We start from the raw sequence: 21,168 nt of genomic DNA on the forward strand, positions 1-21,168 counted from the left end.
GGTTCATGGGCAGGTGTAGCACTTAGGCTGCTTGCTGGGATAAGTTCCAGGAAGGAGATTCATTGGGGGGGGGAGGAACGGGGACGAATGGACAAGGGAATTGCAGAGGGAGCGATCCCTGTAGGAAGTGGAAAGGGGAGGTAAAGGTATGCTTAGTGGTAGGATCCCTTTGGAGATGGCGGAAATTGTGGAGGATAATGTGTTGGATGTGGAGGCCAATGGGGTGGTAGGTAAAGACAAGAGGAATTCTGTCACTGTTAAGGCACTGGGAAGATGGGGTGTGTGTGGGTGTATGAGAAATGGAGGAGATGCAGGTGAGGACAGCATCAATGGTGGAGGAAATGAAATCCTGATCTTTGGATCTCTGATATCTCGGAATGGAAAGCTGCATCCTGGGGACAGATGTAGTGGAGGCGAAGAAACTGAGAAAAGGGAATATAATTTTTACAGGAGACAGGGTGGGAAGAGGCAGAGTCGAGATAACCGTCGCAATCAATCAGATTATAGATGTTGGTTGACAGTTCATCTCCAGGGATGGAGACAGAGAGATCGAGAAAGGGGAGGGAGGTGTTGGAAATGGACCAAGTGAATTTAAGGGCAGGGTGGAAGTTAAAGGCAAAGCTGATGAAATTGATGAGCTCAATATGGGTGCGTATGAAGCAGCATCAATGCAGTCGTCAATGTTGACTATTTCTAAATGAAGAGAGTATACAAAATAAAACAGAGATGCAAAGGGACTTGGGACTCCTTGTGCATGATTCCCTAAAGGTTAATTTGCAGATTGAATCTGTGATGAGGAAGGTAAATATGATGTTAGTATTCATTTCAAGAGGACTAGAATATAAAAGCAAGGACATAATGTTGAGACTTTATAGAACACTGGTGAGGCCTCACTTGGAGTATTGTGAGCAGTTTTGGGCCCCTGATCTTATAAAGGTGTGCTGAATCTAGAGAGAGTTCAAAACAAGTTCACAAAAATGATTCCAGGATTGAATGGTTTGTAATATGAAGAGTGTTTGATGGCTCCGGGCCTATATTCATTGGAATTCAGACGAATGAGGGTTGACCTCATCGAAACATATTAATGGTGAAAGGCCTTGATAGAGTGGATGTGGAGAGAATGTTTCCTACGGTGGGAGAGTCTCAGACCAGTGGACGCAGCTCCAGAATGAGGGATGTCCTTTTAGAATGGAAATGAGGAGGAATTTCTTTAGCCAGAGAGTGGTGAATCTGTGTAATTCTTTGCCGCAGGCAGCTGTGGAGGCCAAGTCTTTATGTATATTTAATCCAGAGGCTAATAGAGTCTTCATTGTTCAGGACATGAAGGGAAACGGAGAGAAGGCAGAAGATTGGGGCGGAGAGGGAAAGTGGATCAGCAATGATGAGATGGTGGAGCAGACTCGATGGACCAAGCGGTTTAATTCTGCTCTTCTATCTTATGGTCTTATAATAATAAAAATACCCAATAAATAGATAAGATAGCTTATATACATAGATTGATTGTATAAAGTGATGCTAGACACAGCAGTGTCTGCATATAAGGTGACTGACAGGAAATAATAAAGTAGTGGTGGTTGGGGTTGTGGAGGGGTGGGATTAGTGGGTGGAGCTGTTGATCAGCCTTCTTGATGGGGAAAGTAACTGTTTTTGCGTCTGGTGATCCTGGCATGGGTGCTACATACCCTACTCGCTGATAGGAGTGGGATAAACGGGTCACGAGCAGGGTGGGTGGGATTCTTCATGATGTTACTGGACCTTTCCTGGCAACTTTATGTATCTGTGTCCTCGATGGCAGTAGTCTCGTGCCGATGATGCCCAATGCATGACCAATGCAATGTTCCAATTAACATTTTTCCTCATTCTGACAGAGATTGTCTTTTTTATTTATTCTGAGGTACATCTGTGTGGGAGGGGTCTGGGGGATTTGGGTTTTTAAATTTATTCTGAGGTACAGCTGTGTGCGAGGGGGACATGGATTTGGGTTTTTATTTACTGTGAGGTACAGCTGTGTGGGAGGGGGAAGGGGGTTTGGGTTTTTTATCGATTGTGATGTACAGCTGTGTGTGAGGGGTCTGGGGGATTTTGTTTTTTTATTTATTGTAAGGTACAACTGTGTGGGAGGGACAGGCCGTTTAGGGTATTTTCATTTCTTGTGAGGTACAGCTTCGTGGGAGGGGACAGGGGGATTTGTTTTTTTTAATTTATTGTGAAGTACAGCTGTGTGGGAGGGGCACTGGGGATTTTAGTTTTCTGTTTATTGTGAGGTACAGCTGGGTGGGAAGGGGACAAGGGGATTTGGGTTTTTTATTTATTCCGAGGTACAGTTGTGTGGGAGGGGACAGAGGGATTGGGGTTTTTTTTATTTATTTTGAGGAACAGCTCTGTGGGATGGGACAGGAATATGTTTTTTTAATTTATTCCGAGGTACAGCTGCGTGGGAGGGGACAGAAGGACTTGGGTTTTTTTATTTATTGTGAGGTACGGCTGTGCAGGAGAGGTCTAGGGGATTTTGTTTTTTTATTTATTGTAAGGTACAGCTGTTTGGGATGGGTCAGGCGGATTAGAGTACTTTCATTTATTGTGAGGTACAGCTGTGTGGGAGGGGGTAGTGGGATTTGGGTTTCTTTATACATTGTGAGGTATTGCTGTGTGGGAGGGGACAGGGCAATTTGGGTTGTTTTATTTATTGTGAGGTTCAGCTGTGTGGGAGGGGACAGGGGAATTTGGGTTTTTTTATTGATTGTGAGGTACAGCTGCGTGGGAGTGGGACTGGGTTATTTGTGTTTTTTATTTACTGTGAGGTACAGCTGGGTGGGAGGGGGCACGGGGATTTGTCTTTTTTATTTCTTGTGAGGTACAGCTTTGTGGGAGAGGACAGGAGGATTTGAGTTCTTTTATTTATTGTGAGACACAGCGGTGTGGGAGGGACACAGGGAGATTTGTTTTTTATTTATTGTTAGGTACCGCTGTGTGGGAGGGGACAGAGGGATTTGGGTTATTTATTTTTCATGTGGTACAGCTATGTGGGAGGAGACAGGGGTATTTGGGTTTTTTATTTATAGTGAGGTACAGCTTTGTGGGAGGAAACTGAGGGATTTGGGTTTTTTCATTTATTGTGATTTACAGCTATGTGGGAACCAGCAGGGGGATTTGGGTTGTTTATTTATTGTGATGTACAGCTGTGTTGGAGGAGAACAGGGTGATTTAGGTTTTTTTATTTATTGTGTTGTACAGCTGTTTGGGAGGGGAGAGAATGCTTTGGGTTTTTTATTTATTGTGAGGTACAGCTGTGTGGGAGGGTCAGAAGGATTTGGGTATTTTATTTACTGTGTGGTACAGCTGTGTGGGTGGGGGACAGGAGGATTTGAGTTTTTTTATTGTGATGTACAGCCGTGTTGGTGGGGCATGGGGATTTGGAGTTTTTTTTATTTATTTTGACGTACAGCTTTGTGGGAGGGGACAGGGAAGTTGGGTTTTTTATTTATTATGAGGTCCAGCTGTGTGGGTGGGGCAAAACATTTTGGGTTTTTTATTTATTGTGAGGTACAGCATTGTGGGATGGGACAGGGGGATTTGAGTTCTTTTAGTTATTGTGAGACACAGCGGTGTGGGAGGGGTCAGGGGGATTTGGTTTTTTATTTATAGTGAGGTACCGCTTTGTGGGAGGAAACTGAGGGATTTGTTTTTTTAATTTATTGTGATGTACAGCTGTGTGGGAGGGGACAAGGAATTTGGTTATTTTATTTATTGTGATATCCAGCTGTGTGGGAGGGGATAGGGGATTTGGGTTTTTTATTTATTCTGAGGTCCAGCTGTGTGGGTGGGGCAGAAGGTTTTGGTTTTTTTAATTATTGTGAGGTGCGTCTGTGTGGGAGGGGACAGGGGGATTTGGGTTTTTTATTTATTGTAAGGTACAGCTGTGTGGGGGGGGACACGGGGATTTGGTTTTTTATAATTATTGCGAGGTACAGCTGTGTCAGATTGGCAGGGGTATTTGGGTTTTTATTTATTGTGAGGTACAGCTGTGTGGGATGGTACAGGGGCTTTGGGTTTTTAAATATATTCTGAGGTACAGCTGGGTGTGAGGGGGCACAGGGATTTGTATATTTTATTTATTGTGATGTACAGCTGTGTGGGAGGGGACAGTGGGACTTGGGTTTTTTATTTATTGTGATGTACAGCTGTGTGGGAAGGGACAGGGGGATTTGGGTTTTTAAATTTATTCTGATGTACAGCTGGGTGTGAGGGGTCTGGGGGATTTTGTATTTTTATTTATTGTATCATACAGCTGTGTGGGTGGGTACAGACCATTTAAGGTTTTTTTAATTTATTGTGAGGTACAGCTATGTGGGAGGGGTACTGGGTTATTTGTGTTTTTTATTTACTGTGAGGTAAAGCTGGGTGGGAGGTGGCATGGGGATTTGTCTTTTTTATTTATTGTAAGGTACCGCTGTGTGGGAGGGGACAGAGGGATTTGGGTTCTTTTATTTATTGTGAGGTACCGCTGTGTGGGAGGGGATAGAGGGATTTGGGTTATTTATTTTTTATGTGGTACAGCTGTGTGGGAGGAGATGGGGTATTTGGGTTTTTTTATTTATTGTGATGTACAGCTTGTGGGAGGGGAACAGGGCAATTGAGGTTTTTTTTATTTCTTGTGAGGTCCAGCTGTGTGGCACGGGGACAGGGGCATTTGGTTTTTTATTTATTGTAAGGTACAGCTGTGTGGGGGGGGACACGGGGATTTGGTTTTTTATAATTATTGCGAGGTACAGCTGTGTCCGATTGGCAGGGGTATTTGGGTTTTTATTTATTGTGAGGTACAGCTGTGTGGGATGGTACAGGGGCTTTGGGTTTTTAAATATATTCTGAGGTACAGCTGGGTGTGAGGGGGCACAGGGATTTGTATATTTTATTTATTGTGATGTACAGCTGTGTGGGAGGGGACAGTGGGACTTGGGTTTTTTATTTATTGTGATGTACAGCTGTGTGGGAAGGGACAGGGGGATTTGGGTTTTTAAATTTATTCTGATGTACAGCTGGGTGTGAGGGGTCTGGGGGATTTTGTATTTTTATTTATTGTATCATACAGCTGTGTGGGTGGGTACAGACCATTTAAGGTTTTTTTAATTTATTGTGAGGTACAGCTATGTGGGAGGGGTACTGGGTTATTTGTGTTTTTTATTTACTGTGAGGTAAAGCTGGGTGGGAGGTGGCATGGGGATTTGTCTTTTTTATTTATTGTGAGGTACCGCTGTGTGGGAGGGGACAGAGGGATTTGGGTTCTTTTATTTATTGTGAGGTACCGCTGTGTGGGAGGGGATAGAGGGATTTGGGTTATTTATTTTTTATGTGGTACAGCTGTGTGGGAGGAGATGGGGTATTTGGGTTTTTTTATTTATTGTGATGTACAGCTTGTGGGAGGGGAACAGGGCAATTGAGGTTTTTTTTATTTCTTGTGAGGTCCAGCTGTGTGGCACGGGGACAGGGGCATTTGGTTTTTTATTTATTGTGACGTACAGCTGTGTGGGCGGGGGACAGGACGATTTAAGTTTTTTTTTATTTATTGTGAGGTACAGCTGTGTGGGGGGGTACAGGGCGATTTAGGTTTTTTAGTTTATTGTGAGGTACAGCTGTGTGGGGGGGCTGGGGAATTTGTTTTCTTTATTTATTGTGAGGTACAGCTGTGTGGGAGGGGGACAGGGGATTTGGGTTTTTTATTTACTGTGAGGTAGAGCTGGGTGGGAGGGGACAGAAGATTTTGTTTCTTCTTATTTATTGTGAGGTACGTCTGTGTGGGAGGGGAGAGTCGGATTTGGGTAATTTATTTTTTATGTGGTACAGCTGTGTGGGAGGAGCCAGGTATATTTGGGTTTTTTATTTATAGTGAGGTACAGCTTTGTGGGAGGGGGACGGTGGGGTATGTCTTTTTTATTTATTGTGATGTACAGCAGTATTGGTGCGGCACAGGGGGATTTGGGTTTTTTATTTATTGTGATGTACAGCTGCGTGGGAGGGGACAGGCAGATTAGGGTACATTTATTTATTGTGAGGTACAGCTGCGTGGGTGGGGACAGGCAGATTAGGGTACATTTATTTATTGTGAGGTACAGCTGCGTGGGAGGGGACAGGCAGATTAGGGTACATTTATTTATTGTGAGTTACAGCTGTGTGGGTGGGGAGATGGGGATTTGTTTTTTTCATTGATTGTGAGGTTCCCCTGTGTGGGAGGAGATGGGGAATTTGGGTTTTTTATTTATTGTGAGTTACAGCTGTGTGGGTGGGGACAGTGGGATTTGGGTTTTTTATTTATTGTCATGTCCAGCTGTGTGGGAGGGGCAGAAGGATTTGGGTTATTTATTTATTGTGAGGTACAGCTGTGTGGAGGGGACAGGGGATTTGTCTTTTTTTATTTATTCTCAGGTACAGCTGTGTGGGAGGGGGAAGGGAGTTTGGGTTTTTTATTGATTATGAGGTACAGCTGTGTGGGAGGGAACTGGGGATTTAGGTTTTTTTTAATTTATTGTGAGGTACAGCTGTGTGGCAGGGGACAGGGGGACTTGTTATTTTATTTATAGTGAGGTACAGCTATGTGGGAGGGGACTGGGTGTTTGGATTTTCTACTGATTATGAGTTATAGCTGTGTGGGTGGGGGACAGGGGATTTGGGTTTTTATTATTTATTATGAGGTACAGCTGTTTGGGAGGGGTCTGGGGGATTTTGGTTTTTTATTCTGAGGCACAACTGTTTGAGGGGACAAGGAAATTTGGCTGTGTGGGAGGGTGTCTGAGGGTTTTTTATTTATTGTGAGGTACAGTTGTCTGGGAGGTGACGGGGGATTTGTTTTTTTTATTTATTGTGATGTTCAGTTGTGTGGGAGGGGGACTGGGGATTTGACTTTTTTATTCATTGTGAGGTACAGCTGGTTGGGGGACGGGGGGATTTGGGTTTTTCATTGTGAGGTACAGCTGTGTGGGAGGGACGGGGGACATGGGTTTTTATTTATTGTGAGGTACAGCTGTGTGGGAGGGGACAGGAGGATTTAGGATTTTTTATTCATTGTGAGGAGCAGCTGTGTGGGAGGGGGACAGGGGGATTTGCCTTTTTATTCATTGTGAGGTCGAGCTCTCTGGGAGGGGGGACACAGGGATTTGGGTGTTTTTATTCATTGTGACGTACAGCTGTGTGGGAGCAGTAGGGGGATTTGGCTTTTTATTTATTGTGAGGTACAGCTGTGTTGGAGTGGGACTGGGGGCTTTGAGTTCTTATGTTTTTTCTATCATTTGTTCTTTGGCTTTTTTATTGCGATGTACAGCTGTGTGGGAGGGGACCGGGGTGATATGGGGCTCTTACGTTTTTTCTGTCATTTATTCTTTGGGGTTTTCTTCTGTCTTGTGGTTGTCTGTGAAGAGTGAGAATTTCAGGTTGTATATTGTGTACATTCTCTGATATTAAATTGGACTATTGAACTATCGAACTATTTAACAGTCTCTTCCTGCCCATAAACCCCTGCCCAACCCTGGCCAAATCTCGAGACAATTTGCAATGGGTAATTGACCTGGTAACCGGTATGTCTTTGGACCATGGGCAGCTGGGCTACTTAAGCACAAAAAGCATTGCAGTTAGTTTTGGTGATGTTGTTTTGTAGGCATAGTATGCCAGTGATGGAGGGAAATGGAGAGTGTTGGTGTCTTGCAATGGTGCAAAAGCTTTGGCGAGGTGGATCAAAAATCACTCACACTGGATGTGCAATTTTCCATCTTCTTCCAGAGCCACATTGCTTCTGCGGCTGATCCCGATTTTCCCAGGTCATTGAATGTGGGAAATCAGAGACAATGAATCTCCTTCTTACCAATAAAGCCAGTAATGCTCTGTCTGACTGGAGGTAGTCATTGACTGGCATTTAAGTGTTGGAAATATTATTTGGTGCTTATCAGACAATGGTTGATGTTGTCCCTGTCTTACTATATAGAAGCATGGGCTGCTTTCTTTTCAGATGATAGGACATTGGCTACACAGGTCAAAAAGCTGGTTAAGAAGGCTTTTGGGATGCTTGCTTTTATTAGTTGAGGCATTGAGTTCAAAAGTCAAGAAGTACGTCTGGAGTATTGTGTACAGTTCTGGTTCTCCCACTATAGGAAGGACTTTGAAGCTTTGGAAAGGGTGCAGTAGTGGTTTACCAGGATGTTGCCTGGTTCGGAGGCCATGTGCTCTCATGAGAGGATGAATAAACTGGGGTTGTTTTCTCTGGAGTGTCAGACACCGACGTGTGATCTGAAAGGGGGTTATAAGATTATGAGAGGCATAGATAAGAGTGGACAGAGAGTATCTGGTTTCCCAGGGTTGAAATATCCTATATCAAGGTGCATGCATTGAAGGTGACAGGGGGTTGGTCCAAGGGGGATGTGAGGGATAAGTTTTTTTAATCAGAGAGTTGTGGATCCCTGAATGTGCTGCTTGGTCTGCTGGTTGAGGCAAATACTTAACAGGCTTTTAAGACACTTTTAGATAAGCACATGGATGTAAATAAGATCGACATTGCTTGGGTAGGAGGGATCAGGGTTTTGGTGTTTTTGACTTGCTTTTTCGTTGATATAGCACAACACTGTGGGCTGAATGGTCTGTCCCTGTGCTGTACTGTTCTGTGTTCTATATACAATGACCTTTCAAACTTCTTTGACGAATGACTTAAAGACTTCTCTGGTAGGTGACTGCAGGAATCAGGAACAAGTTATGAAACACCCAACAACTACTCAATGGGCAAACTACACACAGTAGAGTATCATGGATATATTCTGTCACCCCCCCCCCCACAAGGTATCCTCATCACCCGCAGACATTCCACCACTCCTAGAAGTTCTGGGAGTCTCCCGCATATTGATAGCGGCTCCCTGACGCCCGCAAATTATATACAATATCCTGGAAATCGATTTTTTTGAGAGTGAGCGAGCGAGGTGGGGAAGGGAGGGAGAGAGGGAGGGAGGGAAAGGGAGAGGGAGAAGGAGAGGGAGACAGAGGGAGAGGGGAGAGGGGAGAGGGGAGAGGAGAGAGAGAATGCTGATTAGTCTCTTTTTGTGCTAAGTAGACCTATCAGTTTTCTCTGTGGGTGGGCTTTACAGTCTACCTCTCTCTCTCTTTCATTGTCCATCAGTTCAGTTTAGTGTCTCAAATAACCTTGAAGGACTGGTGCCAAACTACAGAAGTTTGCCATTTGATGAGGTCTGGGGGAAGTTGTGCAAAGTAAAATCTGTGAGTACAGGGTAGATGAGACTCAAAGAGCTCTGCCAGTTGATGAAGCTGCTTTCGGTGCTGCCAAATTCTAATTGTGATGTCGAAAGGGCATTCAGCATGGTGCGTTACATTGAGACAGAATTCAGAAGTCTGCTGTCTCACAAAACACTTGTGAATCTGATGTCTTGCAAAATTAACAAATTCATTGACACAGACTGCTATGAGGTTGAGACTTCCGGCAAAATGCTCAAATCTGCCAAGCAAGCCACATCACAGTACAAGGGAAGTTTGCAAAAGAAATAGAAAAGCTATTTGCATTGAGACTGCCAACAAAATACTCAACAAGGAATATATATGTGTGTGTGTAAATACGTTTGTAGTTTCGTGTGTTGGTGCGTGGCCAAGTGGTTAAGGCGTTGGTCTAGTGACCTAAAGGTCGCTAGTTTGAGCCTCAGCTGAGGCAGCGTGTTGTGTCCTTGAGCAAGGCACTTAACCACACATTGCTCTGCGACGACACCAGTGCCAAGTTGTATTAGCCGTAGTGCGCTTCCCTTGGACAACATCGGTGGCGTGGAGAGGGGAGACTTGCAGCATGGGCAACTGCCAGTCTTCCATATAACCTTGCCTAGGGGTAAGGCGCAAATCCATGGTCTCAAGAGACTAAAGGATGCCTATCAAATAGTTGCGACATGTGATCAAATAAATTGTTGTGTTCTTTCATAATCAAATTTCCTGTATACATACACCCTTGGATGTTGACCGGGGGGGGGGGGATATGGGGTTGTGGGGGATGGGGGTGGTGGTGGTGGTGCTCCCTCCCTGAAATGAGTTTCTGCGGGGTGGGATGTCTGCATCCATGTTGTCCCCCTTCTCCTCTCCCCCCCCCCACCTTCTACTGGCATCTACTCCCTTCCTTTTCAGTCCTGAAGAAGGGTTTCATCCTGAAACATCCACTGTTTATTCATTTCCATCGACGCTGCCTGACCTGCCGAGTTCCTCCAGCATTTTGTGTGTGTTGCTCTGGATTTCCAGCATCTGCAAAATCTCTTGTAATCATGTAAATTTACAGGTGATGCTTTGCACAAGAAATAGAAATTGCCGTCCACGATGAAAATTGAAAGAACTGCGTAGGATCACTAAAAACAGATAATTCCAAGATCTAAATTATTGCGTCTTCCCATCATTGTTCCAAATCACTGGATTACCAAATGACCTTCTCAAAATGGCAGAGGTGCGGCCCCTTTAAGCAGGACAGGCTGGGGAAAGGACGAGGGCTTTTTAAAGCTTCCGTCGCAGTTGGTTGCTACGACCAATCGGAAGCGACACCTCCCCTCCGCAGTAGTCAACCTTCTTTCCTTTTGGTTGCCCGGACAAGAATAATTATATATTTTCTTTAGATGACTTTGAGCCGCTGGATTGAACGTTCACAATTAGCTCGGCAGCTTGTCCTCCCCCAAGATTTGTCTTTATTGCGGCAGGCAGGAGCTGGACAAGCGCGGCGAGGGACCTTGGTGACCTCTGGCGTTCGTGGAGGGTGAACCATGGCGCCAGGCTGCTGATTCAAACAGGTTGGAGGACAAACGTCCGGCTCCGGAGAGGCCGATGGTCGCAGCGCGGGGTAGACGCGTCCTTGCCATCTCTTCACTCACCTTCCTGGGACGGAGTTACCCGACGACATGGTGAGTGCGGTCGGGAAGGGGCTGGGGTGAACCCGCTGACGGTGGGTGAGTGGACCTGGCTCTGGGCTGAAGGGGAGACAACATCAGAGGTTGTCCGAACCCTTCACAGCTTCCCATGCTCTTACATCGGTAAAGTGGGTTGTTACTGTCATAAGTGCCGAGATACAGCGAAAAACTTATCTAGATTGATAGTCGTTTGTGCCAGTCACGCGTACTGAGGTCCAGTGGAAAATAATGTGGAAATTGGTAAATTTTAAACACGAGAAAACCTGCAGATTTTGGAAATCCCAAGCGGCGACCCACACAAAATGCTGGCGGAACTCAGCAGGTCAGGCAACGTCTATGGGAATGAATAGATAGTCGATGTTTCCAGCCGATACTCTTCATCAGGACTCGTAAATTTGTTTGGTTGATTACTGCCCCGTGTACTGAGGCACCGTGGGGGGTGGGGGAAGTGGGGAACTTGTGTAAATTGGAAACGTCTTCCACACTCTTCATACTGATCAAATTATTACAACGTTTCATTGATGATGTATAGGGTAAAATAACAATAGAATGAAGTATTACTGTTACAGAGAAAGTGTATAAATAGGAACTAAGTTGCAAGGTCATATCAAGGTAGATTCTGAGGTCAGGAGTTTTTTATACTTATACAATAGCCTTTTAGAATAGTCATTTAAAAGTCAATTTTAGAGCAAAGTGATCGTAGTGCTGCTAAACTGTAGTAATTAGGGTATTGCTGGTTGGTTCAAGACACCTTTACGAGGATGAAGAGTAGACTGACCAATGCTAAACTAGGCATGACAACCGGCCTCAGAGTACTGAAATGTTACGTTTATCCAATTATGTTATATGGCTCAGAATGTTGGACAATATCTAGTAACATGAGGAAACGAACTGAAGCAACAGAGATGTGGTTTTTGTGGAGGATGCAAAGAATATCATGGACGAAACAAATATCTAATGAGGATGTCATAAACAAAAAGAAATGTATGAGATCATGAAAAGGCAACGTAACTTCATTGGACATGTGATTAGGAAAGAGGAGTTAGAATGCACGGTAATTATGGGAAAGATTGAAGGGAAGAAAGCAAAAGGAAGACAAATGATAATGGAGACAGCAGCCAGAGAACTGGAAATGAATACCAATGAATTGATCCACTTGACCTGAAATAGGAGTGGCAGTCAAAGCTCAAACTGGGCACGGCATCTGATGGTGATGATGGTTGGTTCAAGAAGCTGTTTGTTGAACGGAAGGAGCTTTCCTTTAACCTGGTAACGTGGGACTTTAGTCTTTTGTAACTCCTGCCTGATGGTAGCTGTGAAAAAGTGATTATATGATTATTATGGTTGTCACATGCAGCGAGGTGCAGTGAAGAACTTGTCTTTCATACTGTTCATACAGCAGTGCATTAAGTTGTACAAGGGAAAACAGTAACAATACAGAGTGAAGTGATAGAATTATAGAGAAGGTACAGTGCAGATAGACCAGTAGGTGCAAGTTCACAACAAGTTAAATAATGTGGTCAGTTTGTTGTGTTGGGGAAGTATTCAATAGTCTTACAACAGCAGGATGGAAGATGTCCTTGAGCCCGGTGGTATGTGCTTTAAGGCTTGAAAATACAGTGGAGGGTACTGCTAATAATCCCCCCTGGAGATGACGATTGGAAGCCAAGATGAAAACCACAAGGGCAGAGGTCAGCAGACTAACTGAGCTTCAGAAAGGTGGGAAGACCAAAGACTTATCTCGGCTACGAAGGAAGTACTGGCCCTGCTCAGAGTGGGATTGGTGATGGAACCAGGGGCTCCGAGCACCAACTACTGGTCATGCAGGACTCCCAAGACCAGGCAAACCCACCTTACCACAGCCTGGGTCGACTACCAGAAAGCATATAACTCAGTGCCCCACCCATGTGTCCTGGAATGCCTATCTCTGTACAAGGTTAACAAGACATTAAGGATCTTCACCAAGAACTCATTGGGCTGTTGCAGGGCAATGCTAGAAGTTAACTCAAAGCCAGTAGTGACCATCAGATGTGGAGCTGGGTGGTAGTGAAAAGAGCCAAATCTATCAAGACTGAAAGAGTCGAGTTGCCTGAAGGCCACGTGCCAGATGTACAGAACAGCTACAAATACCTGGGGATCCTGCAGGGGCAAGGAAGCTACGATGAGGACACAAGGCAGACTTGGAAGTGTCAAGGCCATGGTCCTGCAAGAAGTGCAAGTCATCCATGAGTATGTCAGAACCAAGGTCCCTAAGGATTATCTGCTAGGAGAATATCTCAGACAGCGGGCAGGGGATATGGAAATGGAAGTGGGTGAACAGACCCAGAGGACCAGAGGCCATGGCAGGACAAGCCACTGCACGGGATGTCCCATCGTCAGATATCAGAGGTGGCTGACATAAGAAAGTCCTACCAATGGCTGGAAACGGCAGGACTGAGGGACAGCACAGAGGTTCTGCTCATGGCTGCACAAGAACAGGTGCTGTGCACAAGAGCAATAGAAGCAGAGGTCAATCGCACCAGACAAGACCCAAGATGCAGACTGTGCAAGGAACCTGTTGAAACCATCCAGCACATCGTAGCAGGATGCAAGGTGCAGGCAGGGATGGCATTTGCTGAATGGCACAACCAAGTTGAAGGAATTGTCTGCAGGGACGTCTGCACTGAGTATGGATTGGAGACTCACAAGTCCAAATGGGAAACACCCGAGAAGGTACTGAAGAACAACAGAGCTAAGATCCTGTGGGACTTCCAAATACAGACTGATAAGCAGGTACTGGCCAAACAACCAGACATAGTAATACTGGACAGGGAATAAAGGAAAGCAATAGTGATAGATGTGGCAATCCCGAGAGACAGTAATATCAGGAAGAAAGAATACGAGAAGCTGGAGAAATACCAGGGTGTGAAAGAGCAGGTAGAAAGGATGTGGAAGGTTAAAGCTAGAATAATCCTGATGGTGATGGGAGCACTTGAGGCTGTGACACCTGGAAACGGAGAGTGGCTTCAGCAAGTCCCAGGAACAACATCAAAGACCTTGGTCCAGAAGAGCACACTACTAGGAACAGTGCCAACCCTCAAGCTCCCAGGCCTCTAGTGGAGGATCTGAGATTGTGGGAAAAATACACATAAGCACCACCTATAAGGGGTGAAGAAAAAAAATATATAAAATAGTTAAAATAAATAGTGCAAAACCAGAAATAAATGAAGTAGTGAGGTGTTGTTCATGGGTTCAATTCATTTAGAAATCGGATTGCAGAGGGAAAGCAGCTGTTCCTGAATCACTGAGTGTGTGCCCTCAGGTTTCTGTACCTTCTCCCTTATGATAACAATGAGAAGAGGGCATGTACTGGGTGATGGGAAGCAAGGAGTTAATTGTGGACTTCAGGAAGGAGAAGTTGAGAGAACACATAGTGAGACACGGGTGTATCCTGGGTGGCGGGTCTCCTTAGTGATGGATGCTGCCTTTCTGAGACATTGCTCCTTGAAGATGTCTTGGATACTGCAGAGGCCAGTACCCATGATGGAGCTGACTAACTTCACAACTTCTTGCAGCTTATTTTGATCCTATGCAGTAACAACCCCCTGCAAACCCCCCCCCATACCTGATGTTTTTACACCTTGTCAGAATGCTCTCCGTTATGCATCCATAGAAGTTTTCAAGTTTTTTTCAGTGACAATCCAAATCTCCTCAAACTCCTAATGAAATCTAGCTGTTGTCATGCCTTCTTTATTGCTGCATTAACATGTTGTGACCAGGTGAGGTCCTTGAAGATACTGACACCTAGGAACTTACAATTGCTCACTCTCCATTTCTGATCCCTCTGAGGACTGGTGTGTGTTCTCGTGTTGTCTTGTTCTCCAAAAATTAGTTATTTGGTTTTACTGACATGGAGTGCAAGGTTGTTGCTATGACACCACTCAACTAGCTGATAAGCTCGGAAGACTGCTATACGCCCTCTCATCTCCATCTGAGATTCCGCCAACAATGGTTGTATTATAGCAAATTTATAAGTGGCATTTGAGCTATGCCTAGGTGGATGTGGAGAGAGTAGAGCAGTGGGCTAAGCACATACCCCTGAGGTGCACCAGTGTTGATTGTCAGCGAGGTGAAGATGTTATTTCTAATCTGCACAGGTTGTGGTCTTCCGAGTACGAAGTCGAGGATCCTGTTGCAGGGGGAGGCCCAAACATGGACTCTAGGGGGCAGTAGCTGGAAACAGCTGGATTATTACCTGCTCAAGCTAACTGGAAAGCGGGAAAAAAAAGGACATGTAGTTATAATCTCAAATAGTTTAAATTCATGTTTGGAGAACTTCTCTCTGAAGTGAAAGAGGATGAGAAGTGGCTTGATAGAGGCATAGAACAACTGGACAGCCAGAGACTTTTCCTAGGACAGAGATAGCTAATACAGAGCAGCATAGTTTTAAGATGATTGGAGAAAGGTAGGCATGGGGGTAATATCAGAGGTAGTTTTTTTTTTACACAGAGAAAGTGGTCAATGTGCAGAACACCCTGCCGGGGTGATGATAGAGGCAGATACATTAGGGAATTTAAGAAACTCTTGGATAAGCACATGGATGAAAGAAAAATAGAGGGCTAAGCAGAGGGAAGGGTTAGATTGACCTTGGAGTAGGTTAAAATGTCGTGTACTGACTGTAAAGTACTTGATCACAAATAAAGTGGTATTCCTCCATAGTGTGTTGAATTTAATTAGAACAGAGCACAAGTCTGAAAGAGTCCTGCAATTGTATGACCTGGAAACAGGTCATGTGTTCCACCTTCCCAAACAAGAGAAAATCTGCAGATGCTGGAAATCCAGAGCAACACGCACACAAAGCTGGTAGAACTCAGTAGGCCAGGCAGCATCTATGGAAAAGAGTAAACATTTGACATTTCGGGCTGAAACCCTTCAACAGAACTGGAGGAAAGGATGAGAAGTCAGAGTAAGGGGGGGGGGAGAGAAGGAAGAAATACAAAGCAGTAGGTGATAGGTGAAGCTGGGAGGGTGGAGGGGTGAAGTAAATAGCTGGAAATCGATTGGTGAAAGAGGTAAAGGGCTAGAGAAGGGGGAATCTGATAGGAGAGGACAGAAGGCCATGGAAGAAAGGGAAGGGGGAGGAGCACCAGAGGGCAGTGATGGGCAGGTAAGGTTATAAGGTGACAGAAGGAAAAAGGAATGAGAAATGGTGAAGGAGGGGCGGGGTGGGGGGTGGTGGTCCTTTGCTGGAAGTTCGAGAGATCAATGTTCATGCCATCAGGCTGGAGGCTACTCGGGCAGAATATACTTTATACTTTATTGTTGCCAAACAATTGATATTAAAACGTACAATCATCACAGCGATATTTGATTCTGGGCTTCCCGCTCCCTGGATTACAAATCCATAGTAAATATTAAAAATTAAATTATAAATCATAAATAGGAAAATTAGAACAATGGAAAGTAAGGTAGTACAAAAAAAACCGAGAGGCAGGTCCGGATATTTGGAGGGTACGGCCCAGATCCGGGTCAGGATCCGTTCAGCAGTCTTATCACAGTTGGAAAGAAGCTGTTCCCAAATCTGGCCGTACGAGTCCTCAAGGGAAGAGGGACGAAAAGTGTGTTGGCTGGGTGGGTCATGTCCTTGATTATCCTGGCAGCACTACTGCGACAGCGTGCAGTGTAAAGTGAGTCCAAGGACGGAAGGTTGGTTTGTGTGACGTGCTGGGCTGTGTTCACGATCTTAATATAAGGTGTTGCTCCTGAGTGTGGCCTCATCGTGATAGTAGAAGGGGCCATGGACTGGCATGTCAGAATGGGAATGGAAAGTAGAATTGAAGTGGGTGGCCACTATCTCTCTCTTTCTAGCAGAGTGTAGGTATTCAGCAAAGAGGTCTCCCAATGTATATTGGGTCTCACCAATATACAGGAGGCCACACCCAGCTCTTCACTTCACTTCCCTCCTTCCTTTCTCCTGGTTTCACCTTCTACCTTGTACTTCTTCCTCCCCTCTTCCCCCCCGCCCCCAGCTTCTTCATCTTTTTTTCTCCAGTCCTGATGAAATGTCTCTGCCTGAAACGTTGACTGTTTACTCTTCCATAGATGCTGCCTGGCCTGCTTAGTTCCTCCAGCTTTTTGTGTGTGATGCATGTGTTCAACCTTGTTAATGCTGACCAGTAGGAACTCTACTTAATTAATCCCATCTTTTGGTATTTGGTTCCCGCCCTTCCATATGCAGGCAATTCAGGTGCTCATTGAGGGACATGCTGGGTCAGCAACAACTACTTCAGTGCTGTTAGTGACCCAGCAGGACAGCCCAGGGACACACAGTGGAAACTGGCTAAAGAACTAAAATGGCAAATGACCAGAAGATGGAAGGTGTTCGACAAAACCATCACCCTACCTATATTCAGTCTCTTCGGCGCGGCCAAGTAATTGAAATTACAACCAATTAGTTGTGGTTTCACCTGGCAGGAGTGTTCATGGCCTGGACATGGGAAGGGGGTCATTAAACTCTTGCTCTTTTGTGCCAAGGTGGCAAAAAGACGTGTTATAGGAGCAGCTGAAAGTTTGGATGTTAGGAGTGGATGGTTTTGGATATCAAAAACTTCAGATATGGGCTGCTCTTGTAGAACTGTGACTCCAGGACAACATCCATGCACCATCAGTCTACAAGCCATGACGCTCAGGGACTTGGGCTGTATTATTGCTTTTCTTAATATTAGTTATTTTGTAATTTTTTTTTGCTATCGTATTGCTATGTGATCTTTGTGACTTTTGGTTCTGTGTTTTGCACTTTGGCCCCAGAACAGGGGTTCTCACCCTGGGGTCCGTGGACCCCTTGCTTAATGGTATAGGTCCATGGTATATATATAAAAAAAAATTGCTGTGATGAACCCCTATCCTAGAGGAACAATGTTTTGTTTTGGCTATATTCATGATTCATGTGGTTGGGTGAATGACAATTAAAATTGAACTTAAAATCTGCAAAATCAGAAATGCTAAAATACTCAGCAGATGAGCTTTTATAGTGTTGAATGGTGAGGGCTGTCTTTAAAACAACTTCTTTGGGGAGCACGATGAATGTTGATACAGTGGTGTTACTGGGAGAGAGGCAGTGCTCAATCCTTAACTTGTTATCAATGCAGAAACACAGGATAATGAATGTAGACAGAAGGATCGTTGGGACAATCCCTGCTGCTGTCTGTAAGGAGTTTGTACATTCTCCCTGTGACTGAGTGCGTTTCCTATGGGTGCTCCGGTTTCCTGAAAATTCCAAAGATGTATGGGTTAGGCTTAGTAAGTCATTGATGTGCTATGTTGGTGCTGGAAGCATGGCAACTCTTGCAGGCTGCCCCCAGTCTATCCTCAGACAGTGTTGGCCATTGACACAAACAGCACATATTTCTCTATGTTTCAGTGTACATGTGACATATACATTTTAAAAATTTTAAAATAAATTTGAAACATTCCAAATTTCATATTCTATCCAGACTAATCTTTATTTACTTGATAAATACTTAACATAAGTTTAAAAATTAGGTTGGCTAGGTCAAGAATTCTTCGAAAGGATTTGCTGTTGAGGTAATTTGAAGTGTTTTTTTTGCTGTATGTGAGGACTGTCCTGTGTTGGCATCACACAGCAGCTGATATTGCAAATGGGCCAGTCAACACATTTAGAGGTTGTTAGATATTTGTGGGTAGCTTTTCTGAAGGTCATTGGCTTTGTTTTTGAATTTTGAATCTAGAATCTAGTTTGTGCTGACTATTCCTTTTGGAAGTTCAATGTGTATTTAGCTGAAAATATCACTGGCACCTTAGTGTTTTCAGATTAAATTATATGACTTCACTGACTTCAAGGACAACAATATTTTCATTAGGAAAGAACATTTCTGCTGTTCTTGCATCTTATGAGAATATTTTGTCTTGTGAAAGTTTATTTAGAGTTGTGCTTACTAAAATAGAATACTTACTACCCGAAATGCTGCAGGTGTGTAAGGAAGCAAAGAAGGTCCTCCATCTGTCTGTCCTGGCCCACGCAAATGTAGAAAGATTCTTCATTGCTTTTTCTGTAACAGTTTTGTTTTACCAGTCAGAGTTGTTGGCCCTGAGTTGAACCCCTGACCCTGGAGGACCAATAGACTGCTCTTAGTCTGTCCTCTACCCTTTGACCTGTTTGGCATGGGTGATCCTACCAAGAGCCAAAGCCACCCAATGTAGTTCTCTGGGTCATTGAGGCATGCAGCCTCCAAACCATGACACTGCTGTGATCCTCTTGGAAGCACAATAGAACTATTTTGTCATTGTGGTGCTACTCCAGTCTGTGCAAAACAGATATTTACAATGCCTGTGGTACGGCTTATTTTAAAAAAGACATATTCCATGCAGCAAGTGACTTTGATAGTCCATAATACTCTAAGGCCATTGGCAAGCCTGGGTGTAGCATTATTTTCCTGCAGAACAGCCCTAGGGAAGAAGCTGTTTCTCAGTCTTACTGTCTTGGCTAAGATGTTTCTGTATTTCTTACCAGATGGCAGGAGATTGAACAGTCATTTACTAACTTCTATTTAGTTACTTTAATTGGTATGTGCAGGCTCTTCAGTGGATAGAATACAAGTTTATATTTTCTGATGAATGCACACCACGAGGAGGGTGTATGATTACAAGGATGAGACTCCCAGGATTATCACCAGAATGCAATATTTGTGCTGCAAATATGGTCCAGAAATTCTACCTGAGCTGTAACAGCATTGAGCTAACTGCCTTGCTGCAGTGGGAAATTTGTATAGTTACATGGGCAGGAGAGCTATGGAAGTTTATGGTCGGGGTGCAGGTTGATTTGGCAAGGGAGCATTTTAGTTTGGCATGGGCCTATGGGTCTGTTCCTGTGCTGTAGTGTTCTATGACTATAAGCAACATTTGTTAGGAAAAACAAATAACAATTGTACACATTTCTAACAATGAAAAATAATTGGAATAAAACAAGTAATTCATATTTCGGGCTGATGACCTGATCTGATGTACTGGGGTAGTTTTAAATTGTAGACTACATGTAAGAATATGTACCATGGTTTAAAATTCAATTGGCACCTATTGAAGTTAACCTATTAGATCCAAAGCCCTTGTGTCACAGCCTTCACGTTGCGATACAAAATGAGTAAACTATTGCATCTTAAGACATGGATCGATTAGAAATCCTTTGCCTGCTGAAATACTGTTAGTACTTAAATATTATTTGTACAATTTTAAATCAAATATGGTTCACCTTGACTCTTTTCCATTCCAGGGTGTGATAGGCGTGCAGTTGGTTGTCACTATGGTAATGGCCAGCATCATACAGAAGATTACACCCCACTACTCATTTGCTCGTTGGTTGCTTTGCAATGGAAGGTACGAGGATTATTTTCAAATGGTGGTTTTGGGATCAGTTTTATACACTTGCAGCTTGTTTATCTATTGGATTTTGAACAATTTTCCCCTTTCACCTCACCATTCCAACAATTGAGATTTTCCATAAGAAGCAAGGATCATAGGAAGCACATTTGTGCAATTTAGCCACGGCTTTTCTTTTAGCTAAATTACTGCACATTTTTGTTGGCTAAGGAGAAAATTATATACATTTTCTGAGGCCCAGAGGTTAAAAGACACATCAAATCATGCAAACAACAGGAATTCTGCAGATGCTGGAAATTCAAGCAATACACATAAAAGTTGCTGGTGAACGCAGCAGGCCAGGCAGCATCTCTAGGAAGAGGTACAGTTGACGTTTCAGGCCGAGACCCTTCGTCAGGACTAACTGAAGGAAGAGTGAGTAAGGGATTTGAAAGTGGGAGGGGGAGGGGGAGATCCAAAATGATAGGAGAAGACAGGAGGGGGAGGGATGGAGCCAAGAGCTGGACAGGTGATTGGCAAAAGGGATACGAGAGGATCATGGGACAGGAGGTCTGGGAAGAAAGGGGGGGGACCCAGAGGATGGGCAAGGGGTATAGTCAGAGGGACAGAGGGAGAAAAAGGAGAGTGAGAGAAAGAATGTGTGTCTACAAATAAGTAACAGATGGGGTACGAGGGGGAGGTGGGGCATTAGCGGAAGTTAGAGAAGTTGATGTTCATGCCATCAGGTTGGAGGCTACCCAGACGGAATATAAGGTGTTGTTCCTCCAACCTGAGTGTGGCTTCATCTTTACAGTAGAGGAGGCCGTGGATAGACATGTCAGAATGGGAATGGGATGTGGAATTAAAATGTGTGGCCACTGGGAGATCCTGCTTTCTCTGGCAG

The 21,168-nt window shown here is 44.3% G+C and overlaps 1 protein-coding gene across 4 annotated transcripts in view; it reads left to right on the top strand.

Annotated features, from left to right (window-relative positions):
• The first annotated feature begins 10,745 nt into the window (after positions 1 to 10,745).
• Positions 10,746 to 21,168, top strand: part of tmem161b (transmembrane protein 161B) — a 55,645-nt gene continuing 45,222 nt past the window's right edge. For all 4 annotated transcript variants that reach the window (XM_063068503.1, XM_063068504.1, XM_063068501.1 and 1 more), the window contains exons 1-2: positions 10,746 to 10,907; positions 20,179 to 20,282. In XM_063068503.1, the coding sequence (XP_062924573.1) occupies positions 10,905 to 10,907; positions 20,179 to 20,282 (107 nt within the window). In that variant the 5' untranslated portion in view covers positions 10,746 to 10,904. The remainder of the gene's footprint in view (positions 10,908 to 20,178; positions 20,283 to 21,168) is intronic.

This window comes from Mobula hypostoma, chromosome 16, assembly GCF_963921235.1.
Source record: "Mobula hypostoma chromosome 16, sMobHyp1.1, whole genome shotgun sequence".
Classification (NCBI taxonomy): domain Eukaryota; kingdom Metazoa; phylum Chordata; class Chondrichthyes; order Myliobatiformes; family Myliobatidae; genus Mobula; species Mobula hypostoma.